The sequence below is a fragment of the Leopardus geoffroyi genome, chromosome D1 (genome assembly GCF_018350155.1).
Source record: "Leopardus geoffroyi isolate Oge1 chromosome D1, O.geoffroyi_Oge1_pat1.0, whole genome shotgun sequence".
In the NCBI taxonomy this organism is placed as follows: domain Eukaryota; kingdom Metazoa; phylum Chordata; class Mammalia; order Carnivora; family Felidae; genus Leopardus; species Leopardus geoffroyi.
The window spans coordinates 63,121,520-63,146,790 of NC_059329.1; the positions used below are offsets into that span (position 1 = coordinate 63,121,520).

The 25,271-nt window shown below is 38.8% G+C and overlaps 1 protein-coding gene and 1 long non-coding RNA gene across 2 annotated transcripts in view; both read right to left on the bottom strand.

Moving 5' to 3' along the window:
• Window positions 1–1,672: 1,672 nt before the first annotated feature.
• Window positions 1,673–10,045, bottom strand: LOC123601262 (olfactory receptor 52L1). The gene is made up of 2 exons (XM_045484281.1): window positions 9,974–10,045; window positions 1,673–4,693 (listed from the first exon to the last, which is right to left on the bottom strand). The coding sequence occupies exon 2, from the start codon at window positions 4,622–4,624 to the stop codon at window positions 3,629–3,631; it is 996 nt and encodes a 331-aa protein (XP_045340237.1). The 5' UTR covers window positions 4,625–4,693; window positions 9,974–10,045; the 3' UTR covers window positions 1,673–3,628.
• Window positions 10,046–11,081: 1,036 nt separating this feature from the next.
• LOC123601277 overlaps window positions 11,082–25,271 on the bottom strand; it is a 45,917-nt gene continuing 31,727 nt past the window's right edge. The window contains exon 3 of the long non-coding RNA XR_006714029.1: window positions 11,082–11,162. This is a non-coding gene — a long non-coding RNA (uncharacterized LOC123601277). The remainder of the gene's footprint in view (window positions 11,163–25,271) is intronic.

Sequence of the window (25,271 nt, forward strand, 5' to 3'; positions counted from 1 at the left end):
AGGAACCTCTATGTTGCTTTCCACAGTAGCTGAACCAATTTACATTCCCACGAACAGTCCACAAGAGTTTCTTTTCTCCACATCCTTGCCAACACTTGTTATCTCTTGTCTTCTTGATGATAGCCATTTTAATAGATACGAGGTGATAGCTCATCGTGGTTTTGATTTGCATTTCCCTGATGATCAGCGATGCTGAGCACCTTTTCATGTACCTCTTGGACATTTGTATAACTTTTTTAGAAAAATGTCTATTCAGCACCTCTGTCCACTTATAATTGGACTGTTTGGCTTTTTGCTATTAAGTCATATAAGATCTTCATATAATTTGGATATTAACCCATCATCAGATATATGATTTGCAAATATTTTCTATAATTCTATAGATTGTCCTTTCATTTTGTTGATGGCTTTCTTGCTATACAGAAGATTTTTAGTTAGTCTAATGTTCTACTACTTGTTTATTTTGGCCTTGGATGCTTTTTCTTAAGGTGTGAAACCCAAAAATTCTTTATGAAGACTGATGTCAAAAAGTTTACCCCCTATGTCTCCTTCTGGGAGTTTTATGGTTTCAGGTTTTACATTCAGACCTAAATGGTCTTTAATCCATTTTGAGTTGACTATTGTGTATGGTGTAAGATAGGGATCCAGTTTCATTCTCCCACATGTGAATATCCAGTGCTCCCAACATTATATATTGAAGACATTATCCTTCTACCATTGCATATTTGTGACTACTTTATTATAATTAAATTATACATATATGCATGAGTTTATTTCTAGGAACTCTGATCTGTTCCACTGATCTATGTGTCAGTTTTTATGTCAATACCATATTGTTTTGATTACTATAGCTCTGTGATGTAGTTTGAAATCTAATGACTAAAAAGACACAAAAGTAAGAATAATTCAATAAAATTACTAGAATTTGGGGAATTGTTCTAGGGTTGGATCATACATTTTCAAATATTTCTGGAACTTATAAGTCACATTGTATTAACTTTATAAACACCAGAATGAAGAAATCTGCAAACCAGTGTAGGTATGTATGTGTGGAGAGTAGACTTATGAGTTAGGAAAAGGAATGGGTTACAGCTTGATACAGACCTGAGAATTGTTCTTATTAAGAGATTCAAGAAATAACACAAGCTTGGAATCAATAGAACTGATAAATTGAAATTTTAGAAATTGAAAGGAATCCTTTAGTGAACTGATGAGGGAATTGTTCTTGTATTGCCAGGGCAGCTGTGTCAGTACAGTTTTTTCTGCACAATATGTGACAAGAAATCTAAATCCAAAAAGCCAGTGCTAACATTAAGCTGAATGGCTATGAGTCTAAACATTTAAATATTTTCATAATATTGATATTTATTTTGGCCTTGGATGCTTTTTCTTAAGGTGTGAAACCCAAGAAAACCTGTGCCAAACCTTCTGCACAATATGTGACAAGAAATCTAAATCCAAAAAGCCAGTGCTAACATTAAGCTGAATGGCTATGAGTCTAAACATTTAAATATTTTCATAATATTGATATTTATTTTGGCCTTGGATGCTTTTTCTTAAGGTGTGAAACCCAAGAAACCTGTGCCTTGGGTGAGGTACAGGTGAGCAAGGAAATCAGGGTGAGGCACAAAGAAACACTGCTAGGGATAAAATAGGGGATATACTGGCACAGGTGAGCAAGGAAATCAGGGAAGGCACAAAGAAACACTGCTAGGGATAAAATAGGGGATATACTATAACCACAGTAGAAAATAAAACAATAAGATATGATATGAATATTTTCTGATAGTAAACTTCAATGACAGCAAACAAACAGATATTTAGGCCAAAAAAATGTTTAAAATCTTTCAAAAGGAAATTCTAAAAGACATCCTTCAAGCATAATACATACCCCATTTAGATGATCTGAGATTAAAAAAAAAAAATCTACTTTTTAGCCTATAGGTTAGTCACCACGAAAAAGATTCTCCAAAATATAGTGGGGTTTAACCCAGATACAAGTTTCTATCTCAGGTTTAAGTCAGGGTTGGTGGCCCAGACAGCGTCGGGAACACAGGCTCTTCTACAGTGTTGTTCTGCCATCTTCAGTACATGTTTCCATCTTGTGACCCAAGAAACTCTTCAGATCCCACCATCATACCCACATCCCAAAAATCCACAAATAGTGTAAATGGGATGAGAGAACAAACAGCTACTTTGAATAAAACAAAGTAAACAAAGTACCTAAACAAAGTACCGCTAGAACCAACATAGTTGTTTTCTAGTGAATGGGATACAACATACACCACAGCCTGGGCTTCCTCAGGACAACTCACCAGAGTTCAAGTCCTGTGCCTACAACCAATGTGATGAGAAAGTGTAATTGTTCCCACAATAAGAACTCATACAATTCCTCCCTAATTCACCCATGTGTGTGCACCAAACTGAAGACTTCATACTTAAGTCTCTGTACCTGAAAACTATTAGGAGTGAATTTTACCAAGAAAGGAGAAACTGGAACACTAACTCATCCATTCCCCCCTTTTGACCACTATGGAGTCCATTGATAGAGCCCTCTCAACACCAGAGCATCCTACCTCAAAGCAGCAGTGACTTGCTTCCTCCAGAACAGAACAAAATGTGCTACCTTTTAGGAACACAAAAGAGTTAAGCCAGATTTTAGGGCAACATCCAACAAACAGGATGCAATACACCAATTGTAACAATCTTCTTATAATTTTACCCAGTTCCTGTTACCAAAAAAGTGGGGACGGGGTCTAACTGACATCATTCCATATCCACATTTCAGAAATAGAAATTCTTTCAAGTGCCAAACTACATCTACATGTATTAATAAAGCTATGTTTACCAGTATCAGACTCTAGCACATTTTGTAGTTATTAAATAATATTAATATATGGGTGTTTAGCTTTGTTAAATTAAGACTTACAAAACATACATACATTCAATACTGGTCTTATTCCTTCTTTACCTTAATAAAAATATGAATAAATTAAAAATACTGACCTTTTTAAAAAGAAATGCACTCTACAATATACATTTCTTCCTTGAAAATAGTGTTTGTATCTCATTTTTCTAAGAACCCATTACCATGTCTCCCCACTTAGGTTAATTTAAATATGTGAGTAAGAGTCATACTGTAATAAAAAGGTGTTTTCTGACATATTGGTAGTATCAAATGGTTAGAGAGAGACTCTGTTGCTACATGGAAGCTGAGTGACCTAGAGCTCATAGCAATAACATTGAGGGTGTGAAGACACTCTAAAACTAAAACAAAGAAGAGGCTGGGACTTCCCATTCCCTTACTCGATGATGTTCCACAATCATTGGGTGAAGGCAGAAAAAAATGGCATGTCCAAATATATCTTTTCTCCACTTCTCAAGTCCCCTTGATAGAGGAATAGAGAAATGTTAGAATCAGAAGCAAAAGAAAAGATAAGAAAATAATTTAAAAAATCCAGCTATTCAGGGAGTCCAAACAGTGCCCAGGGGTGTTCTCTGCCATGAGATAGCAGGACTGGAAGGACCCCTCACTGTGCAATGGTCTCTACCCACATAGCTTAGACCAGCCATGGACTCCAGGCAGTACCTTTGACAGGAGCCTCAGAAAATAATAACTGGGATGTGTTCAGATCCATCCTTTTAGGGAGAATACCCTGAGTACTCGCTGGCGGATCTGCTGAGTCTTCACCCCATAGACAAGAGGATTGAGTGCAGGTGGCACGAGGAGGTAGAGTGTGGCCAGAAGAACATGGACATGATGGGGTACATGGTGGCCAAAGCGGTGAGTGAGGAAAGAGAACATTCCAGGAACATAGAAGATCAGGATGACACAAATGTGAGACCCACATGTGCTAAAGGCCTTAAGTCGGGCCTCACCCCCTGGTACTTTCAGCACTGTCTGGAGGATGAAGGCATAGGAAATACCAATGGCCACGACATCTAGCCCAACCACAAGCAGGGCCACTGCCAACCCATAAGCTCGGTTCACTGTGGTTTCTGAGCAGGCAAGTTTCACCACAGCCATGTGTTCACAATAGGCATGGCCTATGACGGTGGCCCGGCAGAAGATAAGTCTCCGCAACAGGATAGGGAAGGGGAGGAGGAGGAGTAACCCCCGTACCAGCACTGCCATTCCAATGCACCCTATGATCCCTGGATGCAAGATGGTGGAATGGTGCAGAGGGTGACAAATGGCTACATAGCGATCCAGAGCCATGGCCACAAGCACACCTGACTCCATGGAAGAGAACGCATGGATGAAGAACATTTGGGTCAGGCAGACAGTGTACCCAATCTCATGGGCATGAACCAGGAGCACTGCAAGGGTTTTGGGTGCAGTGGAGGACGCCAGCACCAGGTCAATGCCAGAGAGCATGGCCAGAAAGAGGTACATAGGCTGGTGCAAGGATGGGTCAGTCCAGATGATAAAGATGATGGTGACATTGCCCATTACAGCAAAGAGATAAAGGACACTCAGCGGCATTGCTATCCAGTGCTGGCTTTCCTCTAAACCGGGGATGCCCATCAGGAAAAAAGAAGGCTGCAGTAGCCTCCAGCTGGAATTACTAAGGGCCATCGTCAATGGCTTAGAGAAGGAAGAGAGAAAAGAAACAAAAATCATGATTTCTCCATTGCTGGGGGGTTATCACAGTGTCTACCTCTGGCTACCACCTTCATGAGAAGACAGAACCTGAAAGTGAAACACAAAAGAATAAAGTGAGATACAAAGAAGAGAATCCCCTGTTCTTGAGATAATGTCTTTAAGGTGAGACATCCACATGCCTGAATTAAGATAGGTCTACTTTCATTTACAGGTAAGAGTAATCATGCTGCTTAGAGATGTCTAAACTACCATTCAATGACTTCTAATTTGGAATGTCCACTTGAATGGATCCTCTATATCACCTCTTGCCATTACTGGACACAATAAATCAATCTGTTATTTTTTTTAAGTATTCTCCCTCAGTTTCCACGACACAGCACTCTACTGTGTTCCTCCTATGTCCTCCATCCCAACACCTTCTCCATCTATCTGTCCACTATATGTTATTGATTCCAGGGCTTCATCTTCTACTCCCTTCCCAGTTCTGTACATTTTCTCTGATTGAGTTCATGATTTACAATATTTTAATCATATATACTTTATTTTCTTCCAAATCTAGGTTTCTAAGTCAAATACCTTTCTGAAATGCAAATTCACTTTCCATTTGCTTACTAAGTATTTATACCACACATGCAACATATTCAAGACTGAATTAACTCTACTTTCAGAAACCTGAAATGGTCCTTATTCATTCTTATCTCTCATCCCTTTTACCTTTTCACAGTTCCTGCTGACTAAATGTTTAACTCCTTAATATTCACTCATTCTTCTCAACCCCAGTATCACTGACTAGTGCACACTTGTAACTTTTATCACCTGGAATATTTCCTTAGATCTCTTTGACTTTGATTTCATACCCTTCAAACCAGTCTCCACTCTATAGTCAGAGGGTTTTTCCTAACATGCAGATGTCATCTTGTCACTTCTGAGGTTAAAATCCTTAGTCCATTTAATCCATGAAATAAAATCATACATTTCAAACTAGTATACAAAGTTTTCAAAGGTTAACTCATATACATTATCTTAAATCAATTATAGTTAGCATTATTATTAACATTTATAAGAAAAGATTATTGAATATCAGATCAGTGGCCTCTTTCCTTTTTACTTGTTCACATGGATCTGTTTCTTTATCTCAAATTTCTGCTATATCTATCTCTTACCACAAAGTAATTCAGTGTTTCTGAAACCCCCATATTAGCAAGTAGGACCAATTAAATAAGTGTTCTGTTTAACTTTCCCAATGTGACTCACTTCTTGGGCATTAAAATTAAAAACTTGATATTGGATGTGTTTGCATATATGTTTGTCTTAAAAGACAGACACAGTCTAAAAAATAATTATATTTTTCTACCAAAAGGAAAGGTTCACATGTATATGTATATATAAAAAGAGTTATGAAAGACTCAGCTCCTTCAGATTATTCATCTATAGATCACTCTGTGTATCTTTCTTATGAAGCAGTGAGGACTACAGTATTGTTCCAAACTTTTGAACATGGCAGCTACAAAATCTGAAATGCCGGATGGGCACTTAACTCTCAGTCTTTGTTTTCCTTTCAGATTCAAGTCCACTTATAAATCCAAGTAAGAGTAACTAACATATTTTTATCCAGACCTCCAGAAGAGGTGAATTACAAAAATTCACATTTCAGTGCTTAACATCCTACACAGTAAGAAACTTAAGTCTTTGTCTTAACTACACCCGTTCCACTGCAGGTTTTAGCCTATGTCTCATTTTTCACTGGAGGAGTCAGAGAACAGCTGTGCACTTGTGGAAGGCCACCCATCATTTTGATAGGAGCAGTGTCAGCAGAGCAGTGGAGGATAAAGCCAAATACAGTGGGTAAGGGAGAGAAGCAGACCCACAGGTGCCTGAGTACAATCTGCCTTTTTATGTTGTGTGATTTGTCAATCTGGAGGGACAGCCTAGGGCTGTTTTTTAAAAATTAATTGCTGAGGTCAACAAGAGATCCCCCAGTGATTCTTAGAGAAAAAGCAGACTGAACTTTATTCCCAAGAACCTAAGTGAAGATATATTTAGCTCTCTGACCAGGAAGCAGAGGACAATTAGCAAAGAAATGAAGTTGTAAATTCCTATTTATTCATATAAATTCAGTCCAAGCAACCTATCATCCATGAAGCTATACCCAAATTCTGTAAGGCAGCATGGCATATCTCTGTTTCTTTCCTATCAAATCATTTCACTGCTGTGTCATGGCATTAACTCCCTTGCACTGGAAAACCCATCAGTGTGTCAGTCCTTGAGGAGCAGGGACTATGCCTTGCTTAGGGCAGCAGTCCCAGGGCAAGTTCCAGAAGTGCCAGAATCTAACTGGTACTCAGTAATGTTTGCTTAATAAATGTCTCTATGATTACATTACAAATAAATAGATGAATATGTAAAACAACCAGGAATCACAGGAACTTGACAAAACAGACAAAAACTGGAGAGATAGTGGTTATTGGCATACTATAGTGGATATCTGTGAGGGATGAGCTGATTGGGCTTCAATGCTCCTCACCTAAAGTGATATCCTGGGTGCTTCACAGCAGAAGGAACCCAGCTGAATCTCTCTGCCAGAAGGGGGTATAACCGAATCCCAGGTGTGTGTCAGAATTGAGGGACCCCTGTGGTCACATCTGGTCACCTCTGCCACTGTCTCTGTCACTGCAGACAGGGAGGGCTGGCATCCCTCTGCGGGCTGTGGCCTGTCCCTGTTTCCTTAATCTCCTCTGTAGTGGCATGGACTTTATGATACTGGTAAAAGGGAGATGTAAGGACACAGAGATTATGGGAGATCACAGAAACAGTGGGTTCACAATGATGACTTACTAGGAGAGGGAGAAATAGAAATCAAACCGTCAGTGTCAGAGTTCAGGTGTCAAACCCAAGATGCATAAACAATCAGTAAAATATGTCTGGTACAGGGATGCTGTTCTCCTGATCTCTGGGCTGTTTTTGAGGATGCATAATTCACAGTCTTGATTCAGGGTTGAGGGAAACTCAGCAACTTGGAGAGAGCTTAGAAAAAGGATAAAATTGCCAGACTCAAAAGTTCCATTATGGTCCTCTCTGCTCAGCTGCAAAAATATCCTGAATCCCCAGTTTAGTCTCCATGATGATTGTCTGCCCTAGCACAGGAGTAACAGTGATACAGGGGATTTTATATTCAGAAGGGTTATGCAGCAATCTCTGGATACCAAAGAGGAAACCAAACATATCACTCAGGTCAGGAAGATAAAGATTTCCAGGATGACTCCTTCCAGCTCTGGCAAGACTTGGGTAAAGTAGGTAATTAGCTATGTCTACATATATCATATATGATGATCAGAATGTCAAGCTAGGATGCTAAAGTACTCTGTGCATGATCATGAAGATTTAACTATGGCATTGGTAAGTTGGGCAAACTCAAAGGCTACCTTATAGTAATGTATGGTCTGAAGGGCAGAAGCTAAGGGGAATGGGACTAAGAGGGTTAGTTTTAAGAAGTCAGACCTGGGGAGAACAGCTACTCTGAGGCAAAAGGAAATAAACTTAAGAAGCGCCTGGGTAGCTCGGTCAGTTAAGCGACTTTGGTTTCGGCTCAGGTCATGATCTCGTGGTTTGTGAATTCAAGCCTCATGTTGGGCTCTGCACTGACAGTGTGAAGCCTGCTTGGGATGGACTCTCTCTTTCTCTCTCCCTCTCTGTCCCTCCTTCACACTCTCTGTCTCAAAATAAATAAACTTTAAGAAAAGGAAATAAACTTAAGAAAACTAAGAGGCATCAATCCAGATGTAGTGAAACAATCAGCCATCGTAGCCAACCAAGAAATAGCTCCTATCACAAGGGCTATGAGAAGGGCAGAAGTCAGCTGTCAATAGTCTTCCTCAAAACTGTAAGCCCCAAATGTGACCTCATATTCCACACCTGAAATCTAAAACACTAAAACACTGAGACATAATCAAAGCACTATGGAACACTTCTCCTTCCCCCACACCCCACCACCACATTACTAAGGTCTATATAAAGTTTTTTCGGCTGTGGTTGTTTTGGGTTTTTTTTTTTTTGTTTTGTTTGTTTTGTTTTTTGCCTAATACCTCATGTCCAGCTGTCAACAAAAAATTACAAGGTATATAAAAGGCAAAATACAATTGAAAAAAATAAACCATAAGACCAGACATGGCAGGGTATTTGGAGTTATCAGGCTGGGGATTTTAAACAATTATGAGTAACAGGCCAAGGACTCTAATGGACAAAGTAGACATCATGAAAGAGCAGAGAGGCAATGTAAGCAGAGAAATAGAAATACTAAGGTGAAAACAAAAATAAATGCTAGAAATTAAAAACAACAACACTGTAACAGAAAGAATGACTTTGACAGGCTTATTAGTAGATTGGATCTGGCAGAGGAAAGAGTCTCTGAGCTTGAGAATAGATCAATAGAATTCTCAAAAACTGAAAAGCAAAAAGAATGAAGACTGAAAAAAACAGAAAAGACATCCAATGACTATGGAACAACCACAAAAGGTGTAACATGCACATAATGGTATTCCAAGAAGAAAGAAAGGAATATTTGAAACAATAATGACAGTATTTCCCCCAAATGAATGTCAGACGCCAAACAACATCCAGAAAGCTCAAAAAACACCAAACAGGATAAATACTGCCCCCCCAAAAGAGGCCTACATCTAGGCATATCATTTTCAAGATACCAAAAATCAAAGATAAAGAAAAAATAATGAAGGAAGCTGGAGGGGGTAAAACACCCTACCTATAGGGAAACAAAGATAAGAATTATACCTGACTTCACCTCAGAAGACATGCAAGAAAGCAAAGAGAGAAGTGAAATATTTAAGCAGGTGAGAGACAGAAAACAACAACCCAGAATTCTCTACCCTGTGAAATTATCTTTCAAAAGTGAAGGAGAAATAAAGGTTTTCTCAGACAAGCAAAAATCTCACTGGGTATGGCACCTTACAAAGAACCACACATCTCTATCCCACAGGTTGTTGCAATGTAACATTGACAATTCCTCACCAAGAGATTAAATCTTATTAAACTCCCTCTAGAATCTGAGCTGGACTTAGTGATCCACTGACAATCAACAGAATGTGACAGAAGTCCAGGCCAGAAAAAGCCAAGAAGCATCCACCTGCATGTCTTGGCATTTTTCCTCTCTGTATGCTCACTTCAGGAAGCTCTCTCTTACAATCCAGCTGCCATGCAATGAGAAGTCTAAACCATATGAAGAAGCTTTGGGGAGGTCCTCTAGTCAACATTCCAAACTAAGCCCAGTCTTAAAATCATGTCAATCCAGGAGCAGATATGTGAGTCAAGATGCCTTCCACTGATTCCAGCCCATAGCTATTCAATTATCCCCACCTGTTTGAGTAGAAGAAAGCCACTGCACTCCACTTCACTGTATTCTTTTTGAATTCCTGACCCACAAAACCTGTGAGAGTGATAAAATAGATGTTATTTTATGCCACTATGTATATGATTGTTCGTTAAAAAGAATAGATAACAAGAAACCTGGATTTTACTGAAATAATTTGGGGGTTTACTTCTGATTCATTATTGATGATTTTTTAAAGCATATCACTTTTATTTAAAAAATGTTTTTGAATTTTTAATATAGTTTACAACTCAGTTGGCAAAATTCATTTCTATTTGACTGTAAATCTTCACTAAAATATTTGTTCACACCAAATTCCAGTATGTTTTGTTCCTCCAATATATACTATTCTGGTTATAATCAGGGGAGACAAACCACATGATAATTTAAACAGGGAAAGTTTATATAAATAATTTTCAACTGTAACAAGGATTGGATTATCAAGAGATTGGCTAGTAATGAGAGAGAACTCTAAAGAATATAGCAATAGCAGATGTAAGGAACAGCCCCTACCACTAGAGACAAGAAAGATTGCCCAGGAAGACCCACCTTGAGCTGAGAATCAGGCCCTGTTGGAGAGGGCACAAGATAATACACCAAACAGAAAAGAAGTTGTTGTGATGATGTGTCAGTTGAAATTGCTGGAAATCCACAATCTAGGGTGCTGAGGACAGTTGTTCACAAGAAGGTACCTCACCAGATGCTCTGTCATAAACCCACCCCAGGGAAATGGTGCAGGAAGCACCTGACCACTGGGTACTTGTAGCTGCCAAGCACCACAGGAGCTGGGTGCTTGGGAAGATGTGTAGGGCCTGGGCACTAAAGAAGCTGTGCATGCTGCAGCAAAGCCTTCCAGACAAGCATGTAACAACCACAAAGTAAAACCCTTTCTGGTTACCTCAGTGAAATAGAATACTAAGGAACCACAGGGGCTTGTCCCCCAACAACAACAGAAAATAAACTATCACAAACTGTTCTAATCAACTTTATCAGAACCCTGGAAACTAGTCAAAGATTTGCAGAAACGAGGTGACATTTAATCAAGAAAAAGTTGACTGAATCTCAGCAAGAGAACTCGGTGATATTTTAACTCACCCCGGCCTGATTCCTCCCTCTTTAGTTCAGCAGTGGTCTTAAAAATGGCAGCTCATGTTCCTCATGGGAGGGTCCATGGTGCTGGAAGAAGCAGAGCAGACATTGCTCTCAAAGAATTATAGTTGTTTATTTTGACCCGTCTTGTGATTTCTTGAAGGACAGGTGCAAAGAGGTTGCTTTTATTTCACATAACTCAGAACTGTCCCAGGATAGGGTGGTGGTTACTTATGACCATTTGTCAAAATCATTTAAAGACAAATGGAGTAGCCTCTGCCACCTGAGAGAAGAAATTATAGCTGGAGAAACCACAGATTTACCAAAAACATTAGAGGAAAGGCCGGGGAGTGAGATATCTCACTGGAATAGGTGCTTACTTTGAAAAGCTTCCATATATTCCTGGGACATGTCAAACATGTCCAGGGCTGAGTGCATATTCAGAAAAGACTGTAAAACGCCCTTAACTCTTATCTTGGCTGACCTTCAGTCTCTGTACGGCAGAAAACCAATATTACAGCAGCAGTATAAAGTGCCTAGTTGACTGTTGAAGGCATACTTCAACACACACACAGACCCCACCTGCAAAGAATGGAGTATTTTCATTCCAGGCAATTAAAGAAAATTCTGTTAAATCACTAGCTGACCACTAAACTAATCAACAGAGACTTCAGTAACCACAAACAACAAAAAATATAGATTTATAAATTTTATCTGGAATCACTAAAGAGCCAACAGTTCTGCCACAAGGAGTCACTGCTTAGTGTCCTTTCATTTCATCCTGAAGGACTCATTTCATCCTAAAGGCCACACAAACCCCAGGGAGGGGGAGAATTTGAATTCCAGAGTCGTTTCATTATAATACTCAAAATGTCCACATTTAACCAAAAATTATGATGTATCCAAAGAAATATTCTCAAGATCCACATAAGAGTGAAACCATATGGTATCTGTCTTTCTCTGTATGGCTTATTTCACTTAACAGAAACCCATGGGGGAGGGGAAGAAAAAAAAAAAAGAGGTTAGAGTGGGAGAGAGCCAAAGCATAAGAGACTGTTAAAAACTGAGAACAAACTGAGGGTTGATGGGGGGTGGGAGGGAGGGGAGGGTGGGTGATGGGTATTGAGGAGGGCACCTTTTGGGATGAGCACTGGGTGTTGTATGGAAACCAATTTGACAATAAATTTCATATATTAAAAAAAAAGAAATAATAAGTATATCTCATACATAGGCATAAAAAAAAGACTTAATAGAAACTGTCTTCTTTTAAGTTTATTTATTTATTTTTGAGAGAGAGAGAGAGAGATAAGGGAATGGGAAAAGAAAGAGGGGGAGAGAGAGAATCAAAAGCAGGCTCTGTACCATCAGCATGGAGACTGACACAGGGCTAGAACTCACGAATAGCAAGATCATGATCTAAGCCAAAATCAAGGGTCAGATGCTTAACCAAGTGAACCACCTAGGTGCCCTAAGAGAAACTGTCTTAAATATGCTCAATGAGCAAACGAAAACCATGAACAAAAACTAGAGCAAACAAATATTTGTCTCACCAAATCAAGAATATCAATTAAAAAAGAGAAATTATAAAAAGAGACCAAATAAAAATTCTGGACTTGAAAAGTACAATAACTAAAATAAAAATTCACTAGAGGGGTGCAATGGCAGATGTAAACAGGCATAATTTAGTAAATTGAATACAAGTCCATTGAGATTAACCAAAATGAGAAGCAGAAAAATAGAATGACAAAAAGTGAACAGAACCTAAAAGAACTGTAGGGTGCCAATAAATCACATTAACACAAACATAATGGGAATGCCAGAGAAGAAAAAAGAAAAATTAAGAATATTTGAAGAAATAGTCACAGCAAACTTCCCAAACTGGATGAAAGATTCGAATCTATACATTCAAGAGCTCAATAAATTTTTGTAGGATAAACTCAACAAGATCCACATTGAGACATATTATAATCAAATTTTGGAAAGACAAGGAAAAAGAATCCCAATGGTAGCAAGAGAAAAGTCATAAGAGGGCCTCAATAATATTAACAGTTGATTTCTCATCAGAAATCATGAAGACTAGAAGTCAATGGGAAGGCAAATTAAAAGTTCTGAAAGAAAAATGTCAAGCAAGAGTTCTGTATCTGGTAAAGCAATCCTCAACAATAAAGGGAAAATTAAAATATAACCAGCCAACTACCAACAAAACAAAAACAGAGTTTATAGCTAGAAGAACTATTCTACCAAAAAAATCCAAAAGGAGTCCTTTAGGATGACATAAAAGGACTCTAAACAGTAACTCAAATCCATACAAAGAAATAAAGAACAGCCTTGGTCTGGCCAGCAGGCATGAGGTTGGACAGAGGGCCAGTCCACTGAAATACAAAGGGAGGAGCCTGAGCCACTGCTGCCAGAGAAAAGCATGTGTACAACCTGAGCCATGAAAACGAAGATGGCCACCAAATCATGCCCCGATTGCAACCAGCATGCTCCTGTTGTATGTAAATCTTGTCCTTGTGGTTATGCATTTGTTAATAGGAAACTTCTAAAAACAAATCACTAAGAGAAATCATCATCTTTTCAGATGTGAACATTACCGTATCTTTGAAAGATTTCTCAATACTTTTTTTATCTGATCTTAAACTAGGATTTCATGCACCCATAGGAAGTAGAAACATCAAGTCTGTCTTTAGAGAAGTCTCTGTTAGTAAAAGGACTATACTTAGTGGCTTGAAATTTTTGTTCTGGGATGTGAGTCTGAAAAATGAGCTTTGAGGGAGACCCATATCTGTTTTAAATGAAGACCAGTTGAAAGCCATGGTGGAAACTTACTCCCAAACAGCAATTCAAGGCCTTACAGCAGACTTCAGAATTTCTGCTATCCAGCTTCTGGCTGCCATAGGAAATGTGAAAACACTGGACAACTAGGTAGGTATCGCACCACAATGGATGATCACAAACAGATGATAGGAGAAGTACTTATCTCTCTTTTTTTTAAGTTTATTTATTTATTTTGAGAGAGATAGAGAGAACACAAGCAGGGGAGGGGTAGAGAGAGAAGAAGAGAATATCAAGCAGGCTCTGTACTGTCAGCGTGCAGCCCCAAGCAGGGCTCAAAGTCACAAACCCTGAGATCATGACCTGAGTCGATGAAATCAAGAGTCAGACACTTAACTAACTGAGCCACTCAGCCACCCCAAGATCTCTTAGTCTTAAAAGAGCAGAGACCTATCTTGAAGAGGATCATGGGCTTTGACAAAAAATAAAATTGAAAGAAATCTGGACAACAGTCGGATGTTGATGAAGTTTCCATATGTGTTATAGCCATCATTGCAAACAAAAAAGTGTCCAGTAATGTATGGTGGCCTGCAAAAAGGGCATTTCATTACTGCTTTCTAAACCAGCTTAAACTAATTTCTTATTGTCAAGAAATTGAAGTTACATATCAAAAAATGTTTTATAAGCACTCTGCTTTGGATAGGAGACATGGACCTATACTTCTTCATGACATTTCACTACAGACTTCACAAAATCACCATAGAAAAGTTAACTGAATTGGGCTAAAAATTTCTGCCACATTCATAATACTCACTGGAACTTTTTTTCAGTGGATTACCACTTTTTTTGTCATTTGGATCTCTTTATACGAAACAGAACATTCTCTAGGTGCCTGGGTGGCTCAGTCGGTTAAGCATCTGAATCTTGATTTTGGTTCAGGTCATGATCTCACAGTTTGAGAGTTTGAGCCCACATTACGCTCCTCACTGAAAGTGAAGAGCATGCTTGGAATTCTCTTGTTCTCTCTGCTCCTTTGCTGCATATGCATGCACACAAGTGGATGCTCTCTCTCTCTTTCACAAAATAAATAAACTTAAAAAAAAAAGAAAGAAACAGAACATTCTCCAATTGAGAAGCAGCAATTGGAGAATTTGAATAAATTTTAGCAATGTTTAATTAATACACATGGTATATACTATTTAATATTTGGAGAAATTTATCATTTAGGGAAAATGTTTAATGCTAATTGTACATAGTTTGGTAGAATGAAGCTTTTCTTTTTCGAAAGAAAGAAAATATAAGAAGGAAGGAAGGAGGGAAGGGAGGGAAGGGAGGAAGAAAAAGGAAAGAAAGAGAAAGAAAGAAAGAGAAAAAAAGAAAAAGGAAGGAAGGAAGGAAGGAAGGAAGGAAGGAAGGAAGGAAGGACACAAATAAGTTTACAACATAGGTAAATATAAAAGACAATAATGTTCAACATCACTAATCACCAGGGAAATGCAAGTCAAAACCACATGAGATACCACCTTACACCTGTTAGAATGACTAAAATCAAAAACCCAAGAAACAAGTATTGGTGAGGATGTGTAGAAAAAGGAACCCTCATGCACTGTTGGTGAGAACACAAACGGATGTAGCCGCTGTGGAAAACAGTATGAAGGCTTCTCTAAAAATCAAAAATGGAATTACTATATGATCCAGTAATTCCACTACTGGGTATTTACCCAATGAATATGAAAAAACTAATTCAAAAAAATATATGCACCCCTATGTTTACTGAAGCTTTATTTATAATAGACAAATTATGGACACATCAGAGTGTCCATGGATAAATGAATGGATAAAGAAGATATGGTATAAATATACAATGGAATATCACTCAGCCATAAAAAATAATGAAATCTTGCCATTTGCTGCAACATGGATGGATCTAGAGAGTATAATGCTAAGTGAAATAATCCAGTCAGAAAAAAGATATATACCATGTGATTTCAATCATATGTAGATTTTAAGAAACAAAGGGAAAAAAAGAGAGAGGTAAACAAAAAAACAGACTCTTAACTAGAGAAAATAAACCGATGGTTACCAGAGGGGAGGTGGGTGAAGGACGGGTAAAATAGGTGAAGGAGATTAAGAGTACACTTATTGTGATGAGCACTGAGTCATATATGGAATTGCTGAATCACTGTATTGTACATCTGAAATTAATGTAACATTGTGTATGTATGTATGGTAACTACAACAGACTTAATTTTTTAGTTTTATAAAAAGGCAATTATATATTTTAGTAAATACCTTTTTTCTATATGATTTAAAGTACAACTACCAAACAAAATTCTACATTTATGTTGAGGGACTGACATAAAGATGTAATTTGTCACAATAACAAGATAAGGGGAATGAAGCTATAAAAAAGCAAAGTATTTTTAATATTATTGAAACTAAACTGATATTAATTCAAACCAAATTATTATAAATTAAGGTGTTAAACGTAATCCTTAGGGAAAAACTACAAAAATAAACAAAAAAATATACAATAGAAGAAGAAGGAAAAAAGAAAGGAGAAGAGAATCAAAGCAGTATACTCTAAAATATTTATGTAACACACAGAATTGAGAAATCCAGGCATACAAAATATATGATATGTAGAAGACAACTAGAAAAATGGCAGAAGTCCTTCCTTATCAGTAATGACTTTAACTAGACTAGGAGGCACAAATTGGCAGAAATTGGTTTTTAAAACCAAAAACACAAGTAAATTGAAAGTGAAAGAACAGGAAAAGATAATCCATGCAAATAGTAACCAAAAGAAAGCTATGATATATATTAGTATACTTAATATAAGAATAGACTTTAGGCCAAAAAAAAAAAAAAACAAAAAGCTATGTGAGATATAAAATAATGGCAAAAGGTAAGTCCATCAAGTAACTATGACAATAATGCATATACATCCACCAAACAACAGAGCCTCAAAATATAAGAAGCAAAAATTGACAGAATTGAAGGGAGAAGTAAAGAGTTCAACAATACTTGGGGATTTCAACAACCACTTCAATAATTGATAAAACAACTATACATAAGATAAATAAGAAAATAGAAAACTGGAATAACATTATAAGCCAACTAGACCTAATGGGTATATATAGAACATCCAACCCAGTAAGAGCAAAATGCACATTCTTTTTAAGGGCACATGGAACATTCTCTAGAACAGGTCATATGTTAGCCCACAAAACAAGAGTAAATAAATTTAAAAAGACTGAAATCATGCAAATTATCTCCTCTAATCACAATGGAATAAAATTAGAATTCAATAATAGAAAGAAAACCAGAAATTTAAAAGGGTGTGAAAATTAAGTGACACACTTCTTTAAAAATTTGGGTCAAAGAGAAAATCAAATAGAAAATACTTGATAAGAATAGAAATGAATACACACCACACCAAAACTTATGGGATAGAGCAAACACATTCCTCAAAACTTATACCTATAACACCTACATTGAAAAATAAAATAAATTTCAAACCAAAAACATAACTTTCCTGCTTAAGTAACTAGGAAAAGAACAGCAAACTAAACACAAAGGAAGAAGAAAGATGGAAAAACCAAAGATCACAATAAGATAAGTGAAACAGAGAATAGAAAAGAATAAAGAAAATCAACAAAACCAAGACTTGGTTCTTCGAAAAGATCAACAAAATTGACAAGCCTTTAGCTGGACTGACTGTAACAATTAGGCAACAAAATTACGTAAAAAGGATCCAAATAAAAAAGGAAGAAGTGAAACTATCTCTATTCACAGATGACATGATCTTATATATAGAAAATCCTAAAGAATACACCAAAAAAAAAATCATTAGAGCTAATGAATTCAGAAATGTTGCAGGATACAAAAAAAAAAAAAATAGTTGTATTTGTACACATGAGCAAAGAACAATTCAAAAATAGAATAAGAAATACTTCCATTTACAATACCATCAAAAATTATAAAATATTTAGGAATAAATTTAACCAAGGAGGTGCAAGCCTTGCTCAATGAAAACTACAAAGCATTTCTAACAAAAATTAAAGTAGAACTAAATGAATAGGAAGACGTCTGTGTTCATTACTCAAGACTTAATATGGTTCACAAGGCAATACTCCCCAAATTCATCTACAGATTCAAAATAACCCCTAGCAAAACACAAATTGCTTTTTTTTTCTTGAAGAAATGGACAAGCTGATCATAAAATTCATGTGGAATTTCAAGGGACCTTGAATCAAAACAATCATGGAAAAAAATCAAAGTTGGAGCATTCACACTTCACAATTTCAAAATCAACCTCGAAGAAAAGTAATCAAAACAAAGTTGTATTGACATAAAGGCAGACAAATAGTTGGATGCAGAATTGAGAGTCCAGAAATAAACTTGTATGTTCATGGTCAACTGATTTTCAATAAGGCTTGTGAGATCATTCAATGAGAATATAATAGTCTTTTCAACAAATGGTACTGGGACCACTGAATACCCATGTGCAAAGACAGAAGTTGGACCCTTCAACACGCCATACACAAAAATTAACTTAAGATGAGTCACAAACCTAAATATCAAAACTAAAACTACCAACATCCTAGAAGAAAATGTACAAGTAAATCCTCATGATCTTTGTTTAGGCAAAGCCTTCCTAGCTAACACACCAAAAGCACAGGACAAGGGTTGGAGGGAGGGGAGAGAAATAGAAAAATTGGACTTGATCAAAATTAGAAATGTTTGTGCTTCAAAGGATATCATCAGTATATTATATATAGGATCCTGGGAAGATGGTGGCGCCTGACCTGCGGTCCTTGGGCCATAGGTCACTGGGCGACCCGCAGCCAGGCCACGGCTGGGGAGGCAGCGTGACCTCCGCATGGCAGTTCATACCTTCTAACAAGCTATTTGTTTTTTGTTTTGGTTTTTTTTTTTTTCAACGTTTATTTATTTTTGGGACAGAGAGAGAGCATGAACGGGGGAGGGGCAGAGAGAGAGGGAGACACAGAATTGGAAACAGGCTCCAGGCTCTGAGCCATCGCCCAGAGCCCGACGCGGGGCTCGAACTCACGGACCGCGAGATCGTGACCTGGCTGAAGTCGGACGCTTAACCGACTGCGCCACCCAGGCGCCCCCTAACAAGCTATTTGAAAAACTAAAAAAAAGGAGGACAGCCAGGACCCAATCCTGGGAAGATGGCGGCGTAGGAGGACGCTGGGCTCACCGCCCGTCCTGCTGATCACTTAGATTCCACCTACACCTGCCTAAATAACCCAGAAAACCACCAGAAGACTAGCAGAACAGAGTGTCCGGAGCCAAGCGCAGACAAGAGGCCCACAGAAGAGGGTAGGAAGGGGGCGAGGCTGTGCGCACTCCACGGACTGGCTGGAGGGAGCTGGGGCGGAAGGGCGGGCCTCAGGCCAAGCAGAGCCCCCCGAGACTGGCTTGCAAAAACGGAGGGGACAGACGGAGTGTGTTCCAACAGCAAGCGGGACTTGACATCTGGAAGGTTATAAGCTAACAGCTCTGCTCGGAGAACGGGAGGGCTGGAGGACAACAGGAGGGAGAGCTGCTGAGCCCCCTGATGGACGACAGAGTTCAGCTTGGCGGGGAACAAAGGCGCTCGCCAGCGCCATCTCCCTCGCCCATTCCCCAGGCAAAATCCCAAAGGGAACCAGTTCCTGCCAGGGAACTGGCTTGCACCGCGCAAGCAAACAACCAACGCTGTGCTTCTGCAGATCCATCTCTCCGGGGGGTCTGACTCCCTCCTGGTGCCACAGGGCCCCTCCTGAAGCGGATCTCCGAAGGAGAAGCAAGCTGAGCCTGCCCCTCCCGCCCCTGTGCACCTTGCCTACCCACCCCAGCTAATACGCCAGATCCTCAGTACCACAAGCCTGGCAGTGTGCAAGTAGCCCAGCCAGGCCACACCACCCCACAGTGAATCCCGCCTCTAGGAGAGGGAAAGAGAAGGCACACACCAGTCTGACTGTGGCCCCAGCGGTGGGCTGGAGGCAGACATCAGGTCTGACTGCGGCCCCACCCACCAACGCAGGTTATTCAAGACATCACAGGGGACGTGCCCCGCAGTCCTGTACCACTCCAGGGACTATCCAAAATGACGAAACAGAAGAATTCCCCTCAGAAAAATGTCCAGGAAATAACAACAGCTAACGAACTGATCAAAAATGATTTAAACAATATAACAGAAAGTGAATTTAGAATAATAGTCATAAAATTAATCGCTGGGCTTGAAAACAGTATAAAGGACAGCAGAGAATCTCTTGCTACAGAGATCAAGGGACTAAGGAATAGCCAGGAGGAACTAAAAAATGTTATCAACAAGCTGCAAAATAAAATGGAGACAACTACGGCTTGGATTTAAGAGGCAGAAGAGAGAATAGGTGAACTAGAAGATAAAATTATGGAAAAAGAAGAAGCTGAGAAAAAGAGATAAAAAAAAATCCTGGAGTATGAGGGGAAAATTAGAGAACTTAGTGATGAACTAAAGAGAAATAATATACGCATAATTGGTATTCCAGAGGAGGAAGAGAGAGGGAAAGGTGCTGAAGGTGTACTTGAAGAAATCATAGCTGAGAACTTCACGGATCTGGGGAAGGAAAAAGGCATTGAAATCCAAGAGACACAGAGAGCTCCCTTCTGACGTAACTTGAATCAATCTTCTGCACGACATATCATAGTGAAACTGGCAAAATACAAGGATAGAGAGAAAATTCTGAAAGCAGCTAGAGATAAACGTGCTCTAACATATAAAGGGAGACCTATAAGACTCGTGACTGATCTCTCTACTGAAACTTGGCAGGCCAGAAAGGAATGGCAGGAGATCTTCAATGTGATGAACAAAAAAAATATGCAGCCGAGAATCCTTTATCCAGCAAGTCTGTCATTTAGAATAGAAGGAGAGATAAAGGTCTTCCCAAACAAAAAAAAACTGAAGGAATTCGTCACCACTAAACCAGCCCTACAAGAGATCCTAAGGGGGATCCTGTGAGACAAAGTACCAGAGACATCGCTGCAAGCATAAAACATACAGACATCACAATGACTCTAAACCCATATCTTTCTATAATAACACTGAATGTAAATGGACTAAATGCTCAAATCAAAAGACACAGGATATCAGAATGGATAAAAAAACAAGACCCATCTATTTTCTGTCTACAAGAGACTCATTTTAGACCTGAGGACACCTTCAGATTGAGAGTGAGGGGATGGAGAACTATTTATCATGCCACTGGAAGTCCAAAGAAAGCTGGAGTAGCCATACTTATATCAGACAAACTAGACTTTAAATTAAAGGCTGTAACAAGAGATGAAGAAGGGCATTATATAATAATCACAGGGTCTATCCATCAGGAAGAGCTAACAATTATGTCTATGCGCCGAATATGGGAGCCCCAAAATATATAAAACAATTACCCACAAACATAAGCAACCTTATTGATAAGAATGTGGTAATTGCAGGGGACTTTAACACTCCACTTACAGAAATGGATAGATCATCTAGACACATGGTCAATAAAGAAACAAGGGCCCTGAATGATACATTGGATCAGATGGACTTGACAGATATATTTAGAACTCTACATCCCAAAGCAATAGAATATACGTTCTTCTCAAGTGCACATGGAACATTCTCCAAGGTAGATTGCATACTGGGTCACAAAATAGCCCTTCATAAGTATACAAGAATTGAAATCATACCATGCATACTTTCAGACCACAATGCTATGAAGCTTGAAATCAACCACAGGAAAAAGTCTGGAAAACCTCCAAAAGCATGGAGGTTAAAGAACACCCTACTAAAGAATGAGTGGGTCAACCAGGCAATTAGAGAAGAAATTTAAAAATATATGGAAACAAATGAAAATGAAAATACAACAATCCAAATGCTTTGGGATGCAGCAAAGGCAGTCCTGAGAGGAAAATACATCGCAATCCAGGCCTATCTCAAGAAACAAGAAAAATCCCAAATACAAAATCTAACAGCACACCTAAAGGAAATACAAGCAGAACAGCAAAGACAGCCTAAACCCAGCAGAAGAAGAGAAATAATAAAGATCAGAGCAGAAATAAACAATATAGAATCTAAAAAAACTGTAGAGCAGATCAACGAAACCAAGAGTTGGTTTCTTGAAAAGATAAACAAAATTGGGGCGCCTGGGTGGCGCAGTCGGTTAAGCATCCGACTTCAGCCAGGTCACGATCTCGCGGTCCGTGAGTTCGAGCCCCGCGTCGGGCTCTGGGCTGATGGCTCAGAGCCTGGAGCCTGTTTCTGATTCTGTGTCTCCCTCTCTCTCTGGCCCTCCCCCATTCATGCTCTGTCTCTCTCTGTCCCAAAAATAAATAAACGTTGAAAAGATAACCAAATTGATAAACCTCTAGCCAGGCTTCTCAAAAAGAAAAGGGAGATGACCCAAATAGATAAAATCATGAATGAAAATGGAATTATTACAACCAATCCCTCAGAGATACAAGCAATTATCAGGGAATACTATGAAAAATTATATACCAACAAACTGGACAACCTGGAAGAAATGGACAAATTCCTAAACACCCACACTCTTCCAAAACTCAATCAGAAGGAAATAGAAAGCTTGAACAGACCCATAACCAGCAAAGAAATTGAATCAGTCATCAAAAATCTCCCAACAAATAAGAGTCCAGGACCAGATGGCTTCCCGGGGGAGTTCTACCAGACGTTTAAAGCAGAGATAATACCTATCCTTCTCAAGCTATTCCAAAAAATAGAAAGGGAAGGAAAACTTCCAGACTCATTCTATGAAGCCAGCATTACTTTGATTCCTAAACCAGACAGAGACCCAGTAAAAAAATAGAACTACAGGCCAATATCCCTGATGAATATGGATGCAAATATTCTCAATAAGATACTAGCAAATCGAATTCAACAGCATATAGAAAGAATTATTCACCATGATCAAGTGGGATTCATTCCTGGGATGCAGGGATGGTTGAACATTCGCAAATCAATCAATGTGATACATCACATTAATAAAAGAAAAGAACCATATGATCCTGTCAATCAATGCAGAAAAGGCCTTTGACAAAATTCAGCAAGCTTTCTTAATAAAAACCCTCGAGAAAGTTGGGATAGAAGGAACATACTTAAAGATCATAAAAGCCATTTATGAAAAGCCCACAACTAACATCCTCAATGGGGAAAAACTGAGAGCTTTTTCCCTGAGATCAGGAACATGACAGGGATGTCCACTCTCACCGCTGTTGTTTAACATAGTGTTTGAAGTTCTAGCATCAGCAATCAGACAACAAAAGGAAATCAAAGGCATCAAAATTGGCAAAGATGAAGTCAAGCTTTCACTTTTTGCAGATGACATGATATTATACATGGAAAATCCGATAGACTCCACCAGAAGTCTGCTAGAACTGATACATGAATTTAGCAAAGTTGCAGGATACAAAATCAATGTACAGAAATCAGTTGCATTCTTATACACTAACAATGAAGCAACAGAAAGACAAATAAAGAAACTGATCCCATTCACAATTGCACCAAGAAGCATAAAATACCCAGGAATAAATCTAACCAAAGATGTAAAGGATCTGTATGCTGAAAACTATAGAAAGCTTATGAAGGGAATTGAAGAAGATATAAAGAAATGGAAAAACATTCCATGCTCATGGATTGGAAGAATAAATATTGTCAAAATGTCAATACTACCCAAAGCTATCTACACATTCAATGCAATCCCAATCAAAATTGCACCAGCGTTCTTCTCGAAACTAGAACAAGCAATCCTAAAATTCATATGGAACCACAAAAGGCCCCGAATAGCAAAAGTTATTTGGAAGAAGAAGACCAAAGCAGGAGGCATCACAATCCCAGACTTTAGCCTCTACTACAAAGCTGTCATCATCAAGACAGCATGGTATTGGCACAAAAACAGACACATAGACCAATGGAATAGAATAGAAACCCCAGAACTAGACCCACAAACGTATGACCAACTCATCTTTGACAAAGCAGGAAAGAATATCCAATGGAAAAAAGACAGTTTCTTTAATAAATAGTGCTGGGAGAACTGGACAGCAACATTCAGAAGATTTAAACTAGACCACTTTCTCACACCATTCACAAAAATAAACTCAAAATGGATAAAGGACTGAATGTGAGACAGGAAACCATCAAAACCCTAGAGGAGAAAGCAGGAAAAGACCTCTCTGACCTCAGCCGTAGCAATTTCTTATTTGACACATCCCCAAAGGCAAGGGAATTAAAAGCAAAAATGAACTACTGGGACTTATGAAGATAAAAAGCTTCTGCACAGCAAAGGAAACAATCAACAAAACTAAAAGGCAACCAACGGAATGGGAAAAGATATTTGCAAATGACATATCGGACAAAGGGCTAGAATCAAAATCTATAAAGAGCTCACCAAACTCCACACCTGAAAACCAAATAACCCAGTGAAGAAATGGGCAGAAAACATGAATAGACACTTCTCTAAAGAAGACATCCGGATGGCCAACAGGCACATGAAAAGATGCTCAATGTCGCTCCTCATCAGGGAAATACAAATCAAAACCACACTCAGGTATCACCTCACGCCAGGCAGAGTGGCCAAAATGAACAAATCAGGAGACTATAGATGCTGGAGAGGATGTGGAGAAATGGGAACTCTCTTGCACTGTTGGTGGGAATGCAAATTGGTGCAGTCACTCTGGTAAACAGTGTGGAGGTTCCTCAGAAAATTAAAAATAGACCTACCCTATGACCCAGCAATCGCACATCTAGGAATTTACCCAAGGGATACAGGAGTACTGATGCATAGGGGCACTGGTACCCCAATGTTTATAGCAGCACTCTCAACAATAGCCAAATTATGGAAAGAGCCTAAATGTCCATCAACTGATGAATGGATAAAGAAATTGTGGTTTATATACACAATGGAATACTACTTGGCAATGAGAAAGAATGAAATATGGCCTTTGGTAGCAACATGGGTGGAACTGGAGAGTGTGATGCTAAGTGAAATAAGCCATAGAGAGAAAGACAGATACCATATGTTTTCACTCTTATGTGGATCCTGAGAAACTTAACAGAAACCCATGGGGGAGGGGAAGGAAAAAAAAAAGAGGTTAGAGTGGGCGACAGGCAAAGCATAAGAGACTCTTAAAAACTGAGAACAAACTGAGGGTTGATGGGGGGTGGGAGGGAGGGGAGGGTGGGTAATGGGTGTTGAGGAGGGCACCTTTTGGGATGAGCACTGGGTGTTGTATGGAAACCAATTTGACAATAAATTTCATATATTGAAAAAAAAGACAAAGGATATCATCAAAAAAGTAAGACAACCCAAAGGGAATGATTTTAAAAATCAAAATGACAAAGAAGTAAGTCCATAATTTGGCATGTTGTGA

Coding starts and splice junctions, on each gene's coding strand:
- LOC123601262 (XM_045484281.1), bottom strand. CDS start 4,624: ATGATTTTTGTTTCTTTTCTCTCTTCCTTCTCTAAGCCATTGACGATG.